Genomic DNA, 20,773 nt, shown 5'->3' with positions numbered 1-20,773 from the left:
TTTCTGTCTGAAAGTCAGCAGACACTTTTAACATTTAATTTGTATGCACACTTCTGATGTGCTGTGGACACCAGCCAGTCTCTAGCAACTTTAAGCAAAGATCAATCCATTTCTTAATTAGAGATGTGAATTAATGGAAACTGAAATGATCATTTTAAATATGGGAGTCCTTAACAATGACTTCCTGAGATACTGCATGCCCTAGAGCCTTTCCTCTGTAATATTTTCAAACTACCCACTCTCATTGATGATTTATGGTGTCTAGGTGCTACTTGGCAGTACTTTCAATGTCTGTGCTGATAAAGAAGAAAACCTTTATGTACCTTGAGCTGTCAACAAATGTTTTGAAATTTCGTAAGAGTTCTTGCATTTGTCCTTCATATTTCCAGAGTTTAAAAAAAACAACCTCAAACTACATGCCTTTTCATCTAGAATAATGCTTATGAGCATCTCATTAATGAGTCACATTAACTTTCTCCACCATCAGAACGTGCTTAATTCCATTGGCCTCACACCATAATTCTCCAACTGGGTACTGAACCTCATTGTGACAGCCCAATTAGTTCTGTTGGCAACATTAATGAGATTATGATTATTTGAGAAACGTACCTAGCAAGTATGAATTCTTATGCAGCCCTCTGGTTAAAAGGGATATTACAACTTTAATAGAAGGAGACATCAAAAAGCATTTACCCACACAAAGGAATTCAACAATTGTGTTTAAATTTAATATAACAGATGATAAAGAGATGAGTTGGAGTAAAAGCCTGTCACTGCTTCTCACACAAAATTATTTACGGCTCTATATAGGACCAACTCCACGACATCAGCAGACGGAAATCTTAATACCTTCTGACACAACTGGGTTGAGCCATCTATTATCACTCACAAATCCTTTAAAAACAAATACTGGTTCAAATAATTATGGCGTTCAACATATTAACTTCCTAGACACCAACAAGGGGAACCACAGTGATAAAATGACCTGTTTTAGGGAATACCAGTGAAAAGAATTATCTGCATCCTGGGCTTCAAAACAAAAGCCTTTAATATTAGGATCACACTCTCCACTGAATAAATGTCAGAGAAATAAATTTGATAGAACAATATATTTTCCATGCTCTAAAATGATGAATTTTAAAAAGGACTGCGAACATGAAACTACAAAGTCTTTAACCTCTAGGGAATAAATTCAAATACCAACCAGGTCAGTAATAATCTAATGTCAACTGTTACCATAAAAAAAATGGATGATGATAAATAACGAAGAATCAAGTTGCCAGGGAGGTATTTAGTGGGAACTGTGAGGATCTGTGTTATTCTTAGTTATTCTGGGTACCTTGATTAGAATTTTAAAGAAAAGGTAATGTTTCTCCCTACCCTATTTCACCATTGTTTATAATCCAGAGCATGAAAACTGTCAGCCTACCTCTTAGATTCTTCCAGATACCGATCTTACTCAGCTTGGGTGCTTGCTAGCTTGTTTGCTACATTACTTTCCTGAGAAGGAAAATACAACATAGAACAATCAGTGAAAGGTGAATCTTTGGGTTGAAGAGGTTTAGTACACAATGCAGATTTTGCTGATCTAAATAGCATATACTTTCTCAATAACATTTTCCTCCCTCCGTAGTGTTGATTGCCTGAGTCTTACTGGTATTCAGCTGACTCCCACCTCCTGCAGTATGGGTAATTGCCCCTTCCATTCGCAGTTGCACACCTCTCCAACCACTACTATAATTTGTAAGGATGGAAAAACGTAAAAGAAATGTTTATCATGTGTAAGTTATTTTAATTTCTTGCAGCAAGCTAGATGAAAATGAAAAGGGCCAGCACCAAGCAGTCCACTCTCTGCAGAAAGCAGTGAACGACTGACTGTTAAAACATTTGAACAATACGTAGGCAGACCTGTTTATTCCACTGTGCTTTACACTCAACTTCATCAATGCATTTATTTACTCTTTTGCAACACTGCGATCTATCTCAATACGCTGGCCAAACTTTATATTATAGGTACAGTTGCAGCACAGAGTTCTCTATTTCAAGAGAAACAGAATCACTTGAGCTGCTAACATCAAGTGCTGCACTTAATCAAACACGAGAGAAGACAAGATCTCTGTCCTGAAGATCTCAGCCAAGCCGAGACCTTGGCAGCTCAGTCCAAATACAGCACGAGGTGCTCAGGAGGATGAAATACCTCAGCGACTTACCATGTGACAGACTGCGCTACGCCTCCCAGAACTGAAGAAGAAACTTTTCTTGATAAAAAGGATGACTTCCCTGAAAGGAAAAAGTGGTATTAGCTAACCTGAAATAGCAATATTAAACCAATATGCCAGTATACAGAAGTGTACAGCTTTTATCATGATGTTGGATGGGGCTTGGAGCAACCTGGTCTAGTGGAAGCTGTCCCTGCCTATGGCAGGGGGTTGGAACTAGATGGTCTTTAAGGTCCCTTTCATCTACTACACCATCTCGTTCCACCCCCCTGCCCTGGGCAGGGCCACCTCCCCCCAGCCCAGGTTGCTCCAAGCCCCGTCCAACCTGGCCTTGAACACCTCCAGGGATGGGGCAGCCACAGCTTCTCAGGGCAACCTGCGCCAGCGCCTCATCGCCCTCAGAGTGACAAATTTCTTCCTAATACCTAATCTAAATCTCCCTTCTTCCAGTTTGAAGCCATTCCCCCTCATCCTATCATTACATGCCTTTGTAAAAAGTCCCTCTCCAGCCTTCTTTTAGGTGCCCTTCAGATACTGGAAGGCTGTTATAAGGTCTCCCTGAAGCCTTCTCCAGGCTGAACACCCCTAACTCCCTCAGCCTGTCCTCCCAGCAGAGGGGCTCCAGCCCTCGCAGCATCTCCGTGGACTCGCTCCAAGAGCTCCATGTCGACTTTGTGTCGCGCCCTAGACCTGGAGGCGATAGCTCCCCCTGCCTCCCTCAGCGCGGGAGGACTTGAGGGACATGGCGGGAGGGGGCGGAGCCGCCCGCCAAGGAACCGACCGTCCTCCCCCACCCCCCCCGCCATCCCCATTCCCTCTTTCGCGGCCGATCGCGCTTCAGGCTGGTGCCGGGGCCCGGGCCCGGGCTCTCCGTCCCGCTCCCCTGAGCGGCGGGGTGCGGCGGAGAACGTGAGGCGTTGCTCCCGCCCGGTGAGGCTGGTGTGGGTACGGCGGGCGGCCGGTTCTCGGTGTCGGCCTGGGTGAGGAGCCCCGTCTCCGGCAGCTGTGAGGAGAGGAGGGCGCCCTCCGAGAGCCCCGGAGGGACGGGGAGGCTCTCGGAGGCCCTGTCCTTACGCCCGGAGGGGAAGGTGTCGGGTGTCGGCGGGGCCTCAGGGGGAGCAGGGAGCCACAGTGGGCCAGATCCGTGTCTGGGCCCCTTCTGTGTGAGAAGTTACCGGCCTTGGGAGCGAAACTGGGCCACAGGTGGGCCAGTGAATGTGCGGGGGGGGGGGCTCGTCCCTCCCCTGAGGCTGAGGGGAGGTCTGGGGTGCGGGTGGTAGCCCTGTGGCTGATGGCGTTTTCTGAGGGCTTTCAGGGTTTTCTGAGAGGGAATTTGTCAGTTAAAGCCTATGCTAAATAGCTTTTCCATGTTTGCGGCCTGGAAATGCAGGATTGTGAAATTTAAAAAAAAAAAAAAAACAACAAACAAAACCAAACCAACACCAAAACCACAAAGCAACACCTTGTCTCTGTTGCCTTTGGGTTTTAACTAGGGAGCACACGGAGAAGAGTTATTTAATCAGCTGCTACTTGGTGGAAATGAAGGGTTTTTTTGAATGTGGTGTATTGCAATCCCATTTTTGCCTATGGAGAGGACGGAGCTTCGTTCCCTCAGGTGTTCTTTAAGGTGTGTCCCCATTTTCAGTGGCATCGCAGCCTCCTCTTGGCGGCGAGGGAAGGTTTTGCCACCGTGTCTGTAAGACCAAGTGATTCTTAGAAAAACAATTCAAACAGTTCTGTGCCTTCTCTTTTTCAGGACCCTTACTGAAGCACTAAGCTTGCTTAGTGAAGGCGTTACCTCAGCCTTGTGAGAAATAAAAGCTGTATGATAGCAGATGCAACTTCAAAGTTGTCTGTTATCGTGTTTTATTTGCGATTTATAAGTATACTTACGGCTTTGAAGTTATTTATCTGCTGATGTTGTAACAAATACCTATTTTTCACTGTGAAAATTAACTATTGTCAGTCATACCTGATATCATGAAGCATTTCTAGTTCAGCCAGTTGTGTTATTTGCTGAAATTCAACTTCTTAACCATCCACGTGCTGCTTGTGCAGCTGCAACTTTTTAGGTCAGCTGTGGGCTGGAGAACTAATTGACTCTCTGTTTGCATTTCCTATTGTTTTTCTCCACTAGCCCTGATATTAATAACCAATCTCCAGCCTGAATCAGTGGTGGTGTAACAAACAAAAGAATTACTTAGTGCTTATTAATATTCAGAGTTTAGATCAGGACAAATCTTTAAATAATTCAAAAAGAAAACCTGCGGACCTAGAAATTTGGCACTACTGATTAGTTTTAGAAATCTAGCCTTGGGAAAGAAGTCCTGAATTTGTTTTTGGCGTACAGGGTCTTTACACAGTGCACAGAAAGACTTTGGCAGTAACGCGACGTGTAAAACAGGCAGCATAGCACATTCAGGAGGGAAGTGGCACCTTTAAAACGAAGGTGGCTAAACCCCGGTAACACACACAGAGTACAGTGGCATACCTGAATTTTAGGCATGACAGAAAATGCCTTTGTCTACCTACTGTTGTCACTTTGGGGTTCCTGTCTCTCTGATGAAGGAGCCCTGACCACGGCTGCTGCAAGTATCTGTCCAGGGGGATGTTGCCCATACATTTACTCTCCTTACTTTATAAGAAGAAACTGGAGCAAAATTATTCAGGACAAAGTTATTTAGACCCTTAAATTCAAAGGAAGAAGGGGTATTGCGTTATTCTAGTAAAAAAAGGGGTACAATAGGTAAGAACAAAGCTTTAAAAAAATATCCATTACATGATCTGAGGTCTTTTATGTTCTTGGAGCTTGAAACTGGAGAACTTTAGTTCTTTTTTTTTTTTTCACACTGGGAGCATGACTCCTCATTTGAGAGCATCAGCTGGCTGATGCTGCTTGTGTTTACTTTTCAGTTTTATAGATAAAGGTCTAAGCAGAACAAGATTTTGCATTTCTGAGTGGTGAGATGTTTAATAATCTGAAGGCAAAAAGATACTATTTTTCAATTTTTTTGTGTTAATGAATTATCTTATCCGAGTGTTACCGTAATTCACTACAAATTTGAAAGGAACGCTGCTCAGAATTCATTGCTAATGTTCAGTGATAATTACTACTGTGTGCTTACCCAGGGGATCTTAATAATATATTCCTCTGATCAGCAGTAGTGCTTTGAAGGGTGTTGCCTTTATCCAGTGCACTGATTAAGTAGTTATTCCATCCACCTGTTGCTGTAGCTGAATTGGGTGTGAGCTGAGCTCTGATAGTCCTCTGTATGTCCCCTGTTGCTATAAGTAATCCAGTCATTCTTCCTGTATAATTGAATGTGTTATATATTTTTGTTTCCAATGCTGCACCATGATAACCACCTCAGCAGATAGTCCCGGTGACTATGGAAAGCGGCAAGTGGAACCGAGCCAGAGTTACAGTAGCTCTGGTTTGGACTATTCAGAAGACACCTTTGAGCACTTCAGCGAGGAGGAAGAAGCCTGCTGGCAGTGAGAGAGTGAACCATCTGAATTGTATCGTTCCACAGAGGATTTAGAGTTGTCTGCTGTGTCAGATACGTTGGAAAGCATGTCATGGTTGGCAGGCCAGAATCGTGCAGGTAGGCAGAGCTTGCCATGCTTGAGACCTGTCTTTCATAGCTTTAAATCAGTGCAGTGGAGACTTGAATCAGCAAAAATAAAAATGTAGAAATTGCGTACAGCGTTCTTGCTGTGCAAAGCAACAGAACCTCGTTATGCTGACTAGATCTGTGTTTTGTGCTCTCAGGATTTGCTGGCAGCTGAATGCAGAAGGGTGTGATTTGGCCATGGAAACACTTCCTTAGTAATGCTGAAATTCTGTTGGCATGTTAAAAAAAAATAAATAAAAATCTGCAAGGTATCTTGACTGAGTTACCATGTATGAAAAGTAGCTGGGCCGTAAAATAATTTTTCCAAGGGCACAGGGAAAGTTCCAGGACTTGAACTACTTAAGAGGTCTGGATAGCACCTTAAAGCTGCATCAGGTGAGCGATAAAGAAGCAGGCAGCAGGATATAAGCTAACTGCCTTAATGTCTTGTTAGGTTTTCTTCTGTCTCTATGGGGTTCTCTCTCATTCTTCTACATTCTCCTTTTCTCCAGGTTTGGTCTGGTAAGTATGGAGTACTTCAGATGAATATTTTCTTGAATCTCTTTTTAGTTTGGGAGCTTATCGGCATGTAGAAATGTTATAGCTTTAAAGATTAGCTATGACACTTTTAATATATTTTTTAAAGTAGTGTAGACTTAAAATACATTTTGACATCTATTAGCTGTTACTCTTATAATCTGGTTATACTCAGTTCAACTCGATCAGCTGGCATATACCAATATATAATTAATCTTGTCTACACTTTAAAATTGGCAAGCTGCTTCTTTTCCTCCTATAGACAAGTCCAGTAGAGATGTTTCTCCTGTCTCTCATCAGCCAACGTTTTACTGTGGGGTTTTTTTTTTTTTCCACTCTGCAGTAATAACCAGCACCGTTATCATTAGGAATCCTTTTTAAATATTGTTTAGACATGAAATCCTGGCAATGAAGGACAAAATTATTTGTCAGCTATATATACATGAATGTAAACCATGTTGATTGTAGCACAGAATATAGCATTAGATATCAGTCCTTCAAAAATCTGAATAAAGAGATGATCATTGCCTTGACGTCTTACCCATGCTGCATTTATATAATTGAACTGTCTAATAGGTTTAACAGTTTTGCTTAAAAAATTTAGGTTTTTTACAAATCATAGGTTTTAATAAATGGTGTTTTATTTTCTGGAGATACAACAAGTTATTTTAATTATTCTGTGTCTAACCGTTGAAGTCCTTATTTCTGACATCAAGGAGTACATGCTAGGAGGAATCCTTGCTGTGTGCATAGACATGTTTTTAATAAGTGTTACCACTTTTTTTCTTTACAAGGTTAATGTTTCATAAAATTATGAAGTCTTCTGAGTACTACCAGTTAAGTGAGAAACTAGGGAATAATTCATAGAAAAATATGTTGGGAAATCGATCGCTTTCTGTGGTATATATCTTACCCAGAACAACATATATAAATAATAAAAACTATAGAAAACCTGTCATGCTGCTTTCCCTGTAGGGACACATATTTCCTTGTATAAGCCCATGGCCTGAAAACAGAGTTGAGAAATCAGGTGCTTCTTGAGAGTACTCAGTATTTTGAACTGGGACCATCTGTATGCCTCTTGCTGTCGGTGGCAGTGACTTTTCTGACCTCTCAAGTCTTTTGTCTTTTCCCAGCTATTTGCTTTCAGATCTTTGCTGTTTCCTCAGTTTCTGCAGAACTGGGGTTGTACTGGAACAAACTGGAGAACAGGGAGCTGATACAGATGTTTTTATTTCCCCTGTCCCACATTATTTTTCACTTGGATCAATACCTTGAGACAGTTCACCTAAGCTCTCAAGACTACTTGTACTGCCACAACTGAAGAGCCTATGCAGGGCTGAAAATAAGCGATGGGGCTGAATGAGGGAGGAGGTAGATCGAGGTTGAATTAAGTCAGCAAGCTCTAAGCAGTAGTCTCTGTTTTTCTCAGTGTTCCCTATATTCAGTGGGGTGATTAGAAATGAGCAGTATGAGATACTTTGGGGCAGAAGCTTGCTCAGCATTTCCCCCTGAAATCACTGATATCATCTGTATGGTCCTATGGCTTGGGGTTTCTTTTCCCTCAATGGGGAAAACTGTCACATTCAAGTGGAGGATTGTTTGCCTCCCACTTTGTTTTTCTGCAGTCCCGCTTTCTTTACAGTGTATGCTCAAAGCTACCTTTTTTCCTTGTAGATGAGCAGGCTGAAGTAGCGGATTCTGCAGCTATAGAAAGACATGTCATGGGAAAATGGATTGATCTAAAAAATAAAGAAGCTGGCATTAAGCAAGACAAATCTGACATCAAAACTCATACTGGTGAGTTCAGTATCTGTACTAGAGAGTATAATTCTTGTTTCTTTTGAAAGGGGATGTAAACTTTCAACTAGACTTAAATTTTATTTACCAGCTATTAAAGTTAAGCCAGGTAATTAAGTATGTAGTTTCTCTTTTATGCTTTTTCAGAAAGCAGTTTCTCTTCCATAACACACATGGCTTTGATGCTCCTGGCACAGTGACATTATCCTAGTGATGTCTTATCACAAGATCTGCATAAATACATTAAAAAAAAATGTATCCACATTTTAAATTTAACTGTAATCCTCAAAATTTTACTGAACCATTTAGTTTTTTCCTCTACAGCTGTACAGGTACTAGGAGTGTGGGCTTTTTCCCTCCGAAATAAACATGACTTCAGAGTTGATTGTGTGAAATGTTTTTCCTGATCTTAATCAGTTGTGTTAATTATTAATTACCCGTTTGCCATGTTTTAGTTCCTTTCCCAAGCTGAGGGAGGCAGCAGGGCACCAGTTTTGGCAAGGACAATGGAGCAGCTTTAACCAACACAATGATGTAGTGTATGGAGGAGGAGAGGGGATGGGAAGGAAGAAGGATGCTGTTTGCATGTACCAGTTATGCAAGAACTGTGACAGCAGATGGTGGGATGCAAGTCCTGCTTAAGTCTTTCTAAAAAGTGGGTCAGAGATACTATTTTTAATTAAAAAAAGAGCAAGAAAGCTGGAGTTGAGCAAAAAATAACTGAAGCGGAAGGGGAATCTTCCTCAGTCTGTATGTAAATGAAAAGTGAAGAAACTCAAAAGTTTTGTAGGTCACCTGTAAGATGGATTAACCAGGGAGATCCTCCTGCCTAGGTACTTTGTGGCATTACATTTGCATACAAGCATCCTCAAACCGCCCATATATCATAGGAAAACATGACCTAAGACCATTTCTAGGCTATTCTTAATCGTATAGCTCATTCACAACAGTGGTGAGTCAATGTTATGAGTTCCTGACTCATCTTCAGCATTTATCTTTCTATTACTGGCTTGCCAAGACAGCCATGTAGTCAAGTAAGAAGACAGTTAATGTAGATCATCTCATCTATAGTAGAGAGGCTTCTCCTGGTGAGCTCCTCTGAGATGGTCTTCCTAAAATACATCAGAATCTTGTGACCATTTGATTCATCAAGAAATTGGAAGTTCAGATTCGCTGAATGAAATGATAAACAACAGTATAATGTTGAGGAAGTTTTCATGTCTACAGAGCTTTCCTTTGAAAGTTAAGCTTGGGAAGATTTTATCCTCTTAATCATTAAATTTCAGATTTTTGTCGTTCTGCACAAGGGAACATTCTGCCTTGGTTTATGGACTTCGATGTGCAAGGAGAGTCAGAGTGGTCACTCAGTCTTGAGCAGCAAGTTCTGTTTCATTAGTTTGTGTTGATGTATGAAATGATGCAGTGTCTTCATAGAATCATAGAATGGTTTAGATTGGAAGGGACCTTAAAGACCATCTTGTTCCAACTCCCTGCCCTGGGCAGGGACACCTCCCACCAGCCCAGGTTGCTCCAAGCCCCGTCCAACCTGGCCTTGAACACCTCCAGGGATGGGGCAGCCACAGCTTCTCGGGGCAACCTGCGCCAGGGGCTCACCACCCTCACAGTAAAGAATTTCTTCCTCATATCTAATCTGAATCTCCCCTCTTCTAGTTTGAATCCATTCTGCCCCATCCAATCACTACATGCCCTTGTAAAAAGTCCCTCTCCAGCCTTCTTTTAGGTGCCCTTCAGATACTGGAAGGCTGTTATAAGGTGTCCCCGGAGCCTTCTCTTCTCCAGGCTGAACAACCCCAACTCTCCCAGCCTGTCCTCCCAGCAGAGGGGCTCCAGCCCTCGCAGCATCTTTGTGGCTTCCTCTGGACCCTGGTTTTCTGCCTGCCTGTCCTATCGCTTGTCATCTTAGTGGCTCATCACTTTTCAGGTACATTGTTACAGTGCCTCCAACCACTATTGATATGAAGAGCACAAAAGAAGGTTTGTGTTTATGCTGCTTTCATGCAAACACAGTACACTGGCATGTGATTGACAAGTCATCCCCAAATTCATCAGCATCAATCATATTTAACCATGTACTACATTTTTTTATGGCAGAATATCAACATATAAACAAAATAAGCACAGCAACTTTTGTATACTGACATCTATAAATGCCTGCTTCTCTTTGACTTAATAATTGAGTACTCGGTTGTCCCCAAGCCTCTTATTATTGTATCAACTTGGAGATATTTTTTTAAAAATACAATAGAAGATAAGCTCACCTAGACCTAAATTGCTGCACGGTTAGTCCCCTCAGTAAATTCAGCAAAATGAGTGATATATGCACTGAGTATGCATGGTGCTTTTGAATTTGTCTTCAGGTAAACAAAAAACAAAACAAAAATTAATTTTATTTTCTTACTACTGATAGGGTTAAATTTGGGGTGAAAAATAACCCATTTTGCATATGGGAATGCCCTGGAATGTGATTCTTTTTTTTTCGTAGTTTTCTTTGTGGGCTGAAAGAAGAAAAACCTAGATGCTCACCTCAAGAGAAGTGAGAAAGTTTTGTGATAGTTGTCTTTCTGTCTTCCTCCTCTCTGGCCCTCTACCCCAGGGTTGTACCAACTAGCTGTTATTAGACAAATGCATCACAAAATGACTTTAAGTTCCCAATTCCATATAGATTATTCCAAAGACCATTAGTCATCTCTAATATTTACTACAGGAAACTGCAATTCTTCAACTTGGATGTATTTGAAAGTTCCGGTGGGGCTTTTTAACACTCTGACTTGTACTGTATTCAGAAGTTTACTCTCACCTTTGTTTGTAACATGTCTATATCAAACTTTTTGCTCACTTGTTTTTCTTCAGTGTTACCACTGCACTGTTGCTGGCAAAAGTAAGAGAGCTTTAGTTGTTAATGTATGTTATTTAGAGGCATAGGGATGTTGGAGCAGCATCAGGCAGTTTTGTAGCTGAAATATGGTTCAGTCAATATTACCAATTTAACCATTATTGTTATTATGATAGTGGTGTCAGTGATGGGAAATCTAAAAGTAAAAATGGCCAATGTAGAAACAGGCAATTAAATACCTGTGGTTCCTGTTGTTAAGGTGAAAGGTGCTGGTGTGTACATGTAGACATGTGTGCACTGAAGGAAGTGCAAGTGTTTATTTTTCTGCATCAGATTTTTTTTCTAGCTTGTCCAGAGTATTTCTGACTAGATCTAGTTTATGTTCACTTTGGGGTGAATTTTCATATGTCCAAGCATTTAATTATTGACTTACTAAATAGTGGTAGTAGTTTATTAAAAATATTTGTTAAAAGTAGTAGTAGTCTATTTATAAGAATTGAGAAAACATCCCACTGCCCTGTTTGGAGAAGGGAGCAGGTATCCAATAGTCTATACTGGCTCTTTCCTATTCCTGGGCTTTCCAGCATCAAGGCTTACTGCTTGATAACATGCACAGGCTGTGGGATTCCTGCAGACCTAGTTAGAACCTGAGATTCCAGACTTCTCTTCTGATTTGGTAGTAAAATAGTATTAATGTAGGCTAGGTGGGGAAATTCCAACTGGGAACATCTAAATGGAAATGCCTGCTTGTAAAGAAAGTTTGTCTGTGCTCCACCAAACCGTGTGGAGTGGTCAATGCATTGGAGGGGAGGGATGCCATCCAGAGGGGCCTGGACAGGTTGGAGAGGTGGGCCTGTGCAAACCTCACGAAGTTCAACAAGGCCAAGTGCACCCCTGCATGTGGGCCAGGGTATAATCCCAATCACAAATACAGGCTGGGTGGAGAATGGATTGAGAGAGCCCTGAGGAGAATGACTTGGGGGTGTTGGCTGATGAGAAGCTCAACATGACCTGGAAATGTTTGCTCACAGCCCAGGAGGCCAACCGTGTCCTGGGCTGCGTCCCCAGCAGTGTGGCCAGCAGGGCGAGGGAGGGGATTCTGCCCCTCTGCTTTGCTCTGGAGACACCCCACCTGGAATATTGCATCCAGCTCTGGAGCCTTCAACATAAGAAGGTCGTGGAGCTGTTGGAGTGGGTCCAGAGGAGGGCCACAAAGATGCTGCGAGGGCTGGAGCCCCTCTGCTGGGAGGACAGGCTGAGAGAGTTGGGGTTGTTCAGCCTGGAGAAGAAGTCTCAGGGGAGACCTTAGAGCAGCTTTCCAGTATCTGAAGAGGGCCTACAAGAAGGCTGGAGAGGGACTTTTTACAAGGGCATGTAGTGATTGGATGGGGCAGAATGGATTCAAACTGGAAGAGGGGAGATTCAGATGAGGAAGAAATTCTTTACTGTGAGGGTGGTGAGCCCCTGGCGCAGGTTGCCCCGAGAAGCTGTGGCTGCCCCATCCCTGGAGGTGTTCAAGGCCAGGTTGGACGGGGCTGGGAGCAACCTGGGCTGGTGGGAGGTGTCCCTGCCCAGGGCAGGGGGGTGGAACTCGATGATCTTCAAGGTCCTTTCCAACCTAAACCATTCTGTGATTCTGTGATACTTCATTAGTGCCTTTGTGGAACTAGTAAAGAATGAATTTCTTCCGAGAGACGTGGATTCTGCTGTAGTCTCATCTGCTGTAGTCTCATCTCAGTTGGTGGAAACTGCAGATATCCTTCACCATGCTGGAGGAACTTTATTTGCTTTAAATTCATATTTGCTTTATTTGCTTTAAATTCATATTTGTAATAAATAGACTGATGTTTCAGACTGTTTCTATCAGTTCTGTGTTATCTGCACAAATCTTTCAAACTATGCTGATTGGGCTATCAGCCTGTTAATCTGAACTGCCGCTCTCAAGTGTACAAATGCAGATAATGATGAAAATGTTATCTTGAGATTGCAGTTAAAATCTTTCTTAAGAATTGTTATCAGTTACTGCCTTTCACAATTATCTCTCCTTTACCGTTGTACATTTTTTCTTCTTAAAATAGCATATTAGTAGAGCATAATAATATCAAAATGCCTATTTTCCTGTTATATCAAAGTTAGACATCAAAGGAAATGGAAACTCAATAAAGATTTTCTTTCTTTTTCTCCCTCCACTCCTGTAGATTTAAAATATCATACTTAAAGATGTAGTTACATATAGAAAGCAAAATCTATGTAGGTCACTTAGTTATAAACCACACAGCATGGTTTAGAATGTAAACGTGGAGATTAGCTTATCTCCGTTAGTACACGCTGAGTGCTTCTGCAATCAGAGCAGCTTCTTGGTCCAGTTTGGTGCGCTTTACTTTCTAAATATTCTGTGCTTTGTGACCTTACAGCTGTGTGATACATGGCTCTGACTTGATGTCTCTTCTGGTGTCTGATTTTGCTCTTCTTGTCACCTGTTCCTGCCTTATTCCTCTCTGACGAAGAGGATGTGTGAACGCAGGATTCGGGGCAACCAAGCATCAGCAAAATGTCCTTCTGGAACAATAATTGGCACTGGCGGGGCTTCTCTGTAGGCATACATGCAGTGACATTTAAATCTGCCACCACAAATGGAGATTGAGCATTCAAGCATGTCTAGTTCAAAGATGGAAAGGAGGGAATACGTGAAAGACACGAAATAAAACCAACCACCAAAGCGAGTGCATATATCCGCTTGTATGCATCTCTCTTCTTTCAGCTGAAGGACAGGCGAACCTTGTGTACATAGAAGAAAATCTGAAAGTGTAAATAGTCATTGTGCAGTTAAAAGACTAACTTTTCAGAATTTAGCAGTGTGCTGACTTTTCTCATAATTTTTTTTCTTTTTTCAGTAAAGTTATAGTCCTTGATCCTTGATAATTTTTATTCTTTCTGAGCTTATATACTGTTAAGCATGAATTAGTATTAAACAAGTAACTTTTTGAAGTTGATTGTGCAGTCAGGTTAAAAAATTGCTGTTCTCTTTGCTAGTGTTTCTTCTAATGTATATATATAACATTTTTTGGCGTTCAGAGTGGAGTCCTGAAAAGGGAATGCTGTGTTAGCATTAGCTATATGCAAAGGTATTCATGAGACTTCTAGTAATGCTTACCGTAATGTTTTGTCTCATCCTCATTTCTCCTTTAATTACACACATTAAAGTGTTTAGTTGGGCTTCAGTAGTTGCATAAAAGAAAAATCTGTGTAATAAAGGTAGAGAGGTATTCTCCCCTGTTTAAGTAGTTGAAAACAGTGGTATCTCTTAAGGCCATCGTTATATGCTGATGAAATACTGAAATTGTAGCACAATTACTCGTCAGCTTGCCTGCATTGATTGGCTGCGTTTAAGCCTGTGGAAAATCTCCCACTAAGCATTGAATGAAGCTGTAAATCCATCCTTACCTGCCCATCTGAAGTATCATCTCTCAGATTTTATTTATTACATGCCACTGGGAAGGATAAGAGAAGATGAAAGGGTGAAAGATATTATTTAAACAAGGTCATATAAGAATTTAGGAAATGATCATCGAAGCTTTAGAGGAAAGTATTTTCTAATACAATTACATTTCCAAAAAAAAAAAAAAAGCTTAACCATAGGTTGTAGAGTATATTTGAGATGTTCTCCAGATTTACTTCAATAGACATTGCTTCTAATTTTTCGGTGTCTTATGAATTGCTCCTTAGAGTTACTTGATGAGTAGCTCTCTTTTAATTCATTTTGTTTTAGCAAGTTACAGTTTCAGGTAGGAAGAAGCTAAATCTGTATTAGGCAGTCATCGAAACTCAATTTATTTAATGCCATAGTGTTTAAGTACTTGTTGTAAAAATGTATTGTGCCATATCATTAAGTAGTCTAATTCTTTAAGGTTCTTATCCCTTCCCTTCTTTGGAGACTATTTATAGAGATATTTATTGTGCAAGTTCCTTCAGTTATCATCCAGATTTTTATTTAAATTCTGCACTGCTGTTATTACAGTCATTGCCTCTGAGCTTGACATTGGGCTTGTTTTTTTATTAAATAGATAACATGAGGTCACACAGATATAAGACCAGTAATTCTTCACTTTCCCTGATACAGTAATTGACACTTTTGTTTTGTTGATTTATGCCTGACAGAAATGACTGAATTGTTAGATGGAGAAGTGGAGGCTCTCCAGTCTTTTTGCACCATTAAGATAAATAAGATGCGTCAGCAGCTGATCTCTAAGCAGGCAAACGGTGGCAAGTCAAGAAAGCTGCAGTGTGGATTCACAGCAAAGAAAACGGAGACAAGTGATTTGAACTGCATTGTTCCTAATCGGCTAATTAACAGAATCCGCCTGAAAAATATCAGAGAGAGTGTTAAACAGGTACTGCAATGAAGAAAAAAATTTAGATTTTGCCTATGTTTTTGGGAGAACCACTGGAAAAAAAAAAAGCAAGCTGTGGCGTGAGGGTCAAGTCAGACAGACCTTATTGATGCTGCACTCAAACCTCTGAAAGAGATTCTGGCTTGATATCTCAATATATTTACATTTCCCATCTTTTTGTTAGATGCTACTGCAGAACTGTTGCTAGTGAATAATCAAATAATTGTAAAATATTGTCTGGTGATAAAATAACGATTTGTGTGATTGAGCGATGCTGGGGTGGTCAGTTATTGCAGACCACAATAAGCCCTGGATCAACTGAAGGAAAAAGCCTTGTTTTCTGGTTAGGTTTGTACCTGTTATTTATAGAAGTATTCTGCATATTATTTGATTGTGGAATCTTTGTGACTCCAATATTAAAAGATTCCAAAGGCAAAACCTTCCCCCTGCTCCCAGATTTCTTAGACATTGGGTAATATTAAGAATTAAAGCATGCCCAATAGAATCTTGGTTACATCAGTTCCTTTATCAAGAAGCCTCTGTGTCATCTTTACATGATTCAAAGCGCTTTTCTTTTTCACCAGCCCAGTGGTTTTTTCCCACCATAGGGTAAGCGTTCTGACATAGCCCCTCCCTTCAGCTCAGCATCTAAGAGTCTCAAGACTGGTATTTTTTTTTTTGGCCAGTGATACTTGCATTCTTGCTTTGTTCTTGCAGATAGATTTGAATACGGGGTTACGTGGGTGTGAGAGTGACCATTACCTACAGATGCCTTTATCCATAAATCTGGGCCTTGGCAAATGTCTATACTTTGAAACTGGTACAGAATGCCTGCATCTTGGAGAGTATTCCCGATAAAACAAAAAGTGAGCTTTGAATAGGAATTGGAGACATTTATTTTGTTTTATCTCTATCACATTTGCTGTCTTTAATTTATTGCCATATAGCATAGCAAAAGTGATAACATATTCCTCTGCAAAGCCTGTGCCAGGTGAGCAGGGAGTACTACTTTTAAAGTCAGTTCTGGCATGATGATTATTTCAGGCTTCCTGTTTGTTTAAATTGTTTTGAAATTTCAGCAATCTGCTTTCTTTTGTTGTATTAATGTTAACCAACCCACCATCCAAATTTTGTAGAATTTTTACTGCCTCTTTATTTGTTTTACAGTGTGGTAATACATTTTCTGAGAAAAGTAACTCTGACTGCTATGTCTATTTGCTTCTGTCTTTACCTCCACATAATAACGTTTTTATGCAGAGAAGAATTCAAGGAAGAAGGAGGGACTCGAGACATGACTTTCTAGGATTGATTCCACTGCTTTTGTAGTAACGTACTGCGTTTATGTAACCAGATGGAATCTGTGTAAATTAAATCAGATAAAATTATTGATATTGCAAAAATGCATAAATACTGGAATTTGTGTAATGCTATTAAATACACTTAGGATTTCATGGTAGATAAACTAACATAGGAATTAATAAGTAGTACTGTTTACTTACAAAGAAAAATGTATAATTTTGTTTGTATTCTGACGTGGAGCTGCATATAGATATTTGAACTTATTTATCTCTTAGAATTTATAAAGATAATCATAACCTTTATGGTTCGTATTTAAGGCCATGTGTATACTGCCAGCATAGGAACGCTGCTGTAGCCTCATTACAGACAGGCAGTTATGTATGGTGGAATTATTGCTGATTAATAGTTGCTGTTACTGAGTTGTGTTGATCAAGTGTTTGAAATGTGAAGTAAAATGTGTTAATTTAACTTAATCGAGCCTTCCGGAATTAGTGTATTTGCTGTTGTGGAAGACTGGTTAGCATGCACAGACTGGCTTCCTGGAACATCAGGTGCTCATTAAGCAGGAGTAACTAACAGCTGGTGGTGCTCTAAACATATTTAACACTAGCAAAATGTGTATATGTATATTTACAGTGGCAAAATTGTAATTTGTACTGAGCATCCGCCCAGGGTCAAATGAGTTATACTAATTGAAACCAATTTTTTTGCCAATATAACTGTATCCTCACAGTTGGCTTTGGCTGGTCACTGATGTGTTGCTTGGCAATCATGTGACTTCCTTTATTTTGACTGTTATAGTTTCTAAGGAAGAATTCAGTAATGTCCACCCAGCCTTAAGCGTCAGGGAAACTTTGCCTGTTACAAAAATAAATAGCGTATTACAGATCAGTGCTGTGGTTCTGAGACACAAGCAGCTAATTTGAAATGAAACTAAGTTATCAGTGCTGGAAGGGGTAATGCCTGGGGAAAAGCAGATATATTTAGTGTGAAAACATTCAGACAGGCTCATGATGATGATACTATGACAAAGATTATGAAATAAATTACAGCTGCCTACAAAAGCAAATATTTGTCCTACGACAGTATTTATATCTGTATTTTTATTGGTTGTTTTTCATGGGGAGGCCCTCTTGCTAGGGCAGACGTTGCTCATTGCATCAAAGTCTCATCTTTCAGGTGACAGAAGCTCAAATCCACGAATCTTCAGTGTGCCCTGACTGTCAGAAAAAGAAAGGAGAGCTAGCCAATATTACCTTTCTCAGACGAACGAAGATTCTAATGGAAAGTGCTTTAATCCAAGAGAAATTGGAAGAACACATTTACTCCAACGTAAGCAAACGTTGATAAAAAAAATGTTGTGGTACGTTTTATACATACTGTAACTAAAGAATCCGTAAGGCAAATTTCCCCCTGATTTATGGCAGTGAGATCGGATTGACCTAAATGTAGTGCAAGTCAAAATAGAATGTGTCTCCATATCATTAATAAAATTCTTGGGACTAACATACTGATCAAGTCATTTGAGCTTGCAGGATTTATATAAGCTGAAGGTCTTCCCCAGGATGTCCGAGAATTGTTTTGGGTACATCTTGATTATTTCTCCACAACTTGTTTTCTGATGGGCTGTCTGAGACAAAATGGTAAATAGCAAAATGATATGGTAGTAGGGAACTGTGCCCACGCTGGTCTTCCTTACTCGTGCTTTGGCAAAGCAGTATCAGAATAGGACACTGTGATCTGTTCTGGAGGCTAAGACCTCTCGGGAGATTTCTTCTTGGAGGAACTTGTCTTCTGTCTGTGTCATCTGCTGTCACAAAGATTCAAGCTTTATTGTTAGGAAACACCTGTGAAACAGATGGTAGGCAATGGAAGGTGAAACTTAATGGAGTTCCTTGGGTCTTCTGTGGCTGTTCCTCAGGATGATCTTCCTGAAGAAGATCTCTTCTCTCACTTTTTGAAAGGGAGTCAGACTGAAGGCAGGTTATTTCTGAGCGAAGCCCTGAGATCTGTCTTTCTGTATTTGTGAGCAGGGTGGGAATTTGTGCACTGTACACACATTCCTTTTTTACTAATAACGCCAGTTTCGTGATTTTTGACTCCCATTCAATCCATACCTAAGAGTTGAGAACTTCAGTCTCAAGTGAGGCTTCATTTTTTTTTTCCTCTTGTTTTTTCTCCCCACTCCCCTGAAATGCCAGCTGCTTTTTCCTTCCCCTCCTTAGGGAAGAAACCTGCTTTATGAGGCAGTTCACTGGCCACACTGTTCAACAAAGTTTTTAAACGGGTGCTTTAAAAATCCAGCAGAATTGTGCTGCTGAGTGCTGCCTACCTCGTTGCTTTATAGGGACTGGATGTAGCTGCCAATGGTAGGCCTGTGGTACAGGACACGAGGAATGGCAGGAATACAAAACCAAGTAGTTTTCATGTTTTCTTTTTATTTCAGGATGTGCTTACACGTATAGGAGAAGCACTCGGAAGCTTTCCCAAACCTTCAGAGGATCCCAGGAACTTATGGCAAAGGCTGAAAGGTCAGAAAATGTAAGGTCTGACAGTAGTAAAGATAGCTCAAGGACATAAAGAACTGGGAGAGCCTTCTGCGGGCGGTCACGTACTGAATGCCAACGATTGTGGACATAACCTGTTTTGTCAGTGATGAATTGGGCAGTGGTTTAATATTCTTGCGGGTGGAACCAGATATGCCCAGCACGCATGATTCAACTCTTTATTCTTCCTAAATGCAAATGTTGCAATATATTGTAATCCAACTACATATATTTTTCACATTATGGAAGCCAACACTTTCTATTATTAATCTGAGAAGTAATAAGTATTGTTTTTTGTGGGATTGCTTGTGGGATTTCAGAGCAGCTCACAGCTGCTTCCGTCCATAAGAAAAATAAATGATTCCGTTTTTCGGGGCAGGGAGGTGTAATTACTGGATTTCAGCTCAATCTTTCCCCACTGTCTCATGTTAAATTGAAAGTGAGAGCCCCAGGTGGAGGAGAAAAAGAAGGTTGCAAAGTAACTATAGAAAGGAGTAAAATGAAATGGGATATTTATAGAACTGAAATAATGAGACTATAACAGAAATTAATCAGCAAGACTGAGGATGCCAACAGGACAAGAAATGATAATAAATTAATCATCGAACCTGTATGGGGTAGGTGTCTAGGAAGAGAAAAAACCAACATAGATTAAAATTGGAATAAGATGCCAAATAATATTTTTGACTTTTTTTTGACTATACTTCGGAATTTGTTGTAATTTTCTGTGATTTTTTTTCAAGATGGCAAAGCCAGTGTCTTTCAAAGATCGGTGAAAGATTGGTATTCAGTACACATCAAAATAAAGTGGCTTTATGCTGGGGATCTCAGTGGGTTAGACAATGAAATCATCTTCATTGTAGCCTCAAAAGATGTATGCTGATCTGTGGGCACAAATGCAGCCCACCTTTCTGATTATTGCTGACAGCAGGAGCTCATCGCATCGCTCTTGCAGCGACCTTGTGGCTGTTGGACTTGTGTGAGTCATAAAGTTACTGACTCTCATTAGTCTCCAGTTTCCTGACTTCTGTGCATTTAGATCTCTGAAGCCTGTGGGAATCTTGAAGGAATATGCCTATCTATGAACTCTTACTGAATTTTTGTTGCTAAGAAAATAGGATTAAATCTTACTGTTGCATTTTATTTTCCCATTTTGGGACCAGAATATGTATTGTTGAAGTTGGTTTTGTTTTTTATATCCGTGTAGATATTTTCTTTTGTATACTGTATATTGTTTATAAGAGTGCTTCAGGGCTGTTTAGCCTCTTGTTTTCACTTCCTACAAATCAATAGGAAACCTGAAAAGCAATGCTGGGGTGTAGAGGTAGACAGGCCTGCCTGCGTTAGCGAATATCTGCCTTTTGGTGCTTAAAAACCTATCTTGAATGATTTCACTGGGAATTGATCCTGAGTAGGTCAAGCCCCAAGTGAAAACATAATGCAGCCCGAAGTTGTTCAAAGCTAGTTGTCCTCGCTGCTTCATCGGCAGTTTATTCTGGTTTCTTGCAAACAG

General features: G+C 40.6%; 1 protein-coding gene across 1 annotated transcript; it reads left to right on the top strand.

Annotated features, from left to right (window-relative positions):
• Positions 1-5,793: 5,793 nt before the first annotated feature.
• LOC309675818 (uncharacterized protein C8orf48) lies at positions 5,794-19,259 on the top strand (the record flags this gene model as incomplete). The annotated part of the gene is made up of 5 exons (XM_082488219.1): positions 5,794-5,824; positions 8,048-8,170; positions 15,183-15,415; positions 17,894-18,046; positions 19,161-19,259. 5 exons carry the CDS (start codon positions 5,794-5,796, stop codon positions 19,257-19,259), a joined length of 639 nt encoding a protein of 212 aa, XP_082344345.1.
• Positions 19,260-20,773: the final 1,514 nt, after the last annotated feature.

The sequence above is a fragment of the Vanellus vanellus genome (genome assembly GCF_965231255.1).
Source record: "Vanellus vanellus genome assembly, chromosome: 10".
In the NCBI taxonomy this organism is placed as follows: domain Eukaryota; kingdom Metazoa; phylum Chordata; class Aves; order Charadriiformes; family Charadriidae; genus Vanellus; species Vanellus vanellus.
This window is presented reverse-complemented; position numbering and strand designations above follow the sequence as displayed.